The following is a 2,376-nucleotide window of genomic DNA, read 5'->3' as shown; positions in this document are numbered from 1 at the left end:
ATCTATTTGAATTGTTCAAATTGTAGCAGGCGAAAGGAATTTAAAAAAAGGCAAACATGACAAGCTGACTTAGCCACATATGAGAATCAATATGTATTTTTACACACAATATAAACTGCCAAAGCAAAATTCACATCACAAAAGCTTCTCACTTGGGAATTACATTTAAAATATGTAAGTAACTAAAAGTTATATGGAGGAATCAAAACAAAATGGCATTAAATTATATGCATAAAAATGTATGCTTAGAAAAAAGGAAGTAAATAAAGGATAATGAAATTACTCAATACAAAACATGTGCTAATAGAATGAGCTGAACAAAACAACTTGCTAACAAACTCAGTTTGCTCACTTCATATAAATAAAACCATGTTTTTAAAAAGGCTGATGAACAGTAACTTTAAGAACACTTAGGTTAAATACATTCAAATCAATCCAATTTAAAATGTGCTTGAAATTATAAGCCTGCATATAGAAAAAATCAAATGGTAGAAATTAAATAATCCAGCATTTCTTTGAACTGTACAAAAGAAATGAAAGAAAGTATTGCACAAACTTTTATTGGGTAAGCTTCCAAAATTGACAACTAGACACAAATCTGCGGGTTGAGAAGTACACTGTGTCAATCAGTGACTTTAAAAAGTCACTTAAATGTTATCTATATTGTGTAACCTGAAAGAGCAAGAAGAGGTTCACTGAGAAAAGGAAAACAATCTACAAAAACAAGAGTAAACATCCCACATATTATGCAGTGTCAAAACAAAATCAAATATTAACCACCACAGATAAACTGGATAATACGTAAGTAGGCTTCAAATCAGAAGTAAGTTTAGATTACTTTCTGAAGTAATAAATAAGAATTTGATGTCAAAATGAGCTTCATAAGAGCAAACTCAGAAAATGCTTCCTACTCAAAGTAAGAAAAGTACAAAAGGCAGAATCTTCAATGCCATGGAATCTTTGAACTAGGAGAGGCATATAGACGTTCGTAATGTCAGAGTGAAAATAATTAAACACAAGTTAAAATAAGCAAAATTCTGAACATTGATATTACCTAAGAAACTATGGATTTAAAAATATCATGGAAAACAGACTACATTTTCAGACTTGCTACATTAACTGTTACAATCATTGTCATATCAATAATTTTTTTCAGAAGACCAAGTATTCGTTTATCAGAACTAAAATGTAACAAAGGACTGAAAGCGGAATAGACGTTCCCCAGAAGAATCTGAATATCCAAGACTACTGGTTCATATTTCCACAGCATAATTGAGAAGGATGAGATGGTCATATTCACACAGTACATAATCACAAAGAAGCTCACCAGCACAAGGACAGTACAGGTGGCTCTTTTTGCTGGGGAGATTCTTGAGGAAATGCTCATGCTGTGAAGGTACTCAGACTTCCTCTGATGGCTACATAAGAAAGTCACCAGGTACATGCTGGACAACAGCATGAGTCCTACAAATAAAACACGCTGGGATAATACAAGCATGAAAAATATTTTCCTAATGATGGAGTTCATTGAGGAAAGGGAGCAGTACTTACTGACATTGAGTAGATTGCTCTTATTGGAATGAGTCACAGTGTAGCTTATCATGCTACTGTTGGAAGACAAATTGACGGACCAAATACAGATTAAAGCAATGATAGTATAATTTGTGAGTTTATGTTTAAATCTTGACAAGCAAAAGGAGCTGGGACAGACGGTGATGACCTGAACGATGCTCAGGAGACAGGTGGTGGAGATGGATAGACCCCTCATCACCCGACTTACATAGGTCAAAAGCTTACATTTTAATTCATTTTCAAAATTCAGTGATTTAAACACGTTTTCAGATAAAAGACCCAGTGCAGTAAGAAGCATCACTATGTGGACAGAAGCCAGGTGGCAGGTGATTATATCAGTGGGTCTTGGCCTATAGACTTGGTAGATTGTGAGGAAGTGAAAGATGAGGAGAATGGCATTGGCTAAGATTCCAATGCTAGCTTGAAAAAAATATACAGTTTTCAGAGATAACATAGTGGAGACTGTTCACCCAGCATACTTGAAAATATTTCATATATCTGAAAAGAGACCTCATGTTATCAGGGATGCTCATATTATCATGAAACCCATCAAAAATCATTATTTTTGTTTTACCCACTTAATTTTATAAAATCTGAATGCTTAACAGAAATTCTTGGTAGTAAAAATTCTTCACTACTTTTTCTATAATGCCTAAAATTTTGTCATTAATCTTTGAAATCCTATTTGTGGATTCAAAATAATTCTGTAACAAAGCGATCTTAATTTTTTTCTCTGAAATTTTAGAAGCACCCTCTATACATACACAGATGAAGCAAAATGGCTCACATTCAGAAATAGAATAC

General features: G+C 33.5%; 1 protein-coding gene across 1 annotated transcript; it reads right to left on the bottom strand.

Annotated features, from left to right (window-relative positions):
- Positions 1 to 1,093: 1,093 nt before the first annotated feature.
- LOC131478285 (putative vomeronasal receptor-like protein 4) lies at positions 1,094 to 2,026 on the bottom strand. Its single transcript, XM_058656864.1, has one exon. It carries the CDS (start codon positions 2,024 to 2,026, stop codon positions 1,094 to 1,096), a length of 933 nt encoding a protein of 310 aa, XP_058512847.1.
- Positions 2,027 to 2,376: the final 350 nt, after the last annotated feature.

The sequence above is a fragment of the Ochotona princeps genome, chromosome 2 (genome assembly GCF_030435755.1).
Source record: "Ochotona princeps isolate mOchPri1 chromosome 2, mOchPri1.hap1, whole genome shotgun sequence".
Lineage (NCBI taxonomy): Eukaryota > Metazoa > Chordata > Mammalia > Lagomorpha > Ochotonidae > Ochotona > Ochotona princeps.
This window is presented reverse-complemented; position numbering and strand designations above follow the sequence as displayed.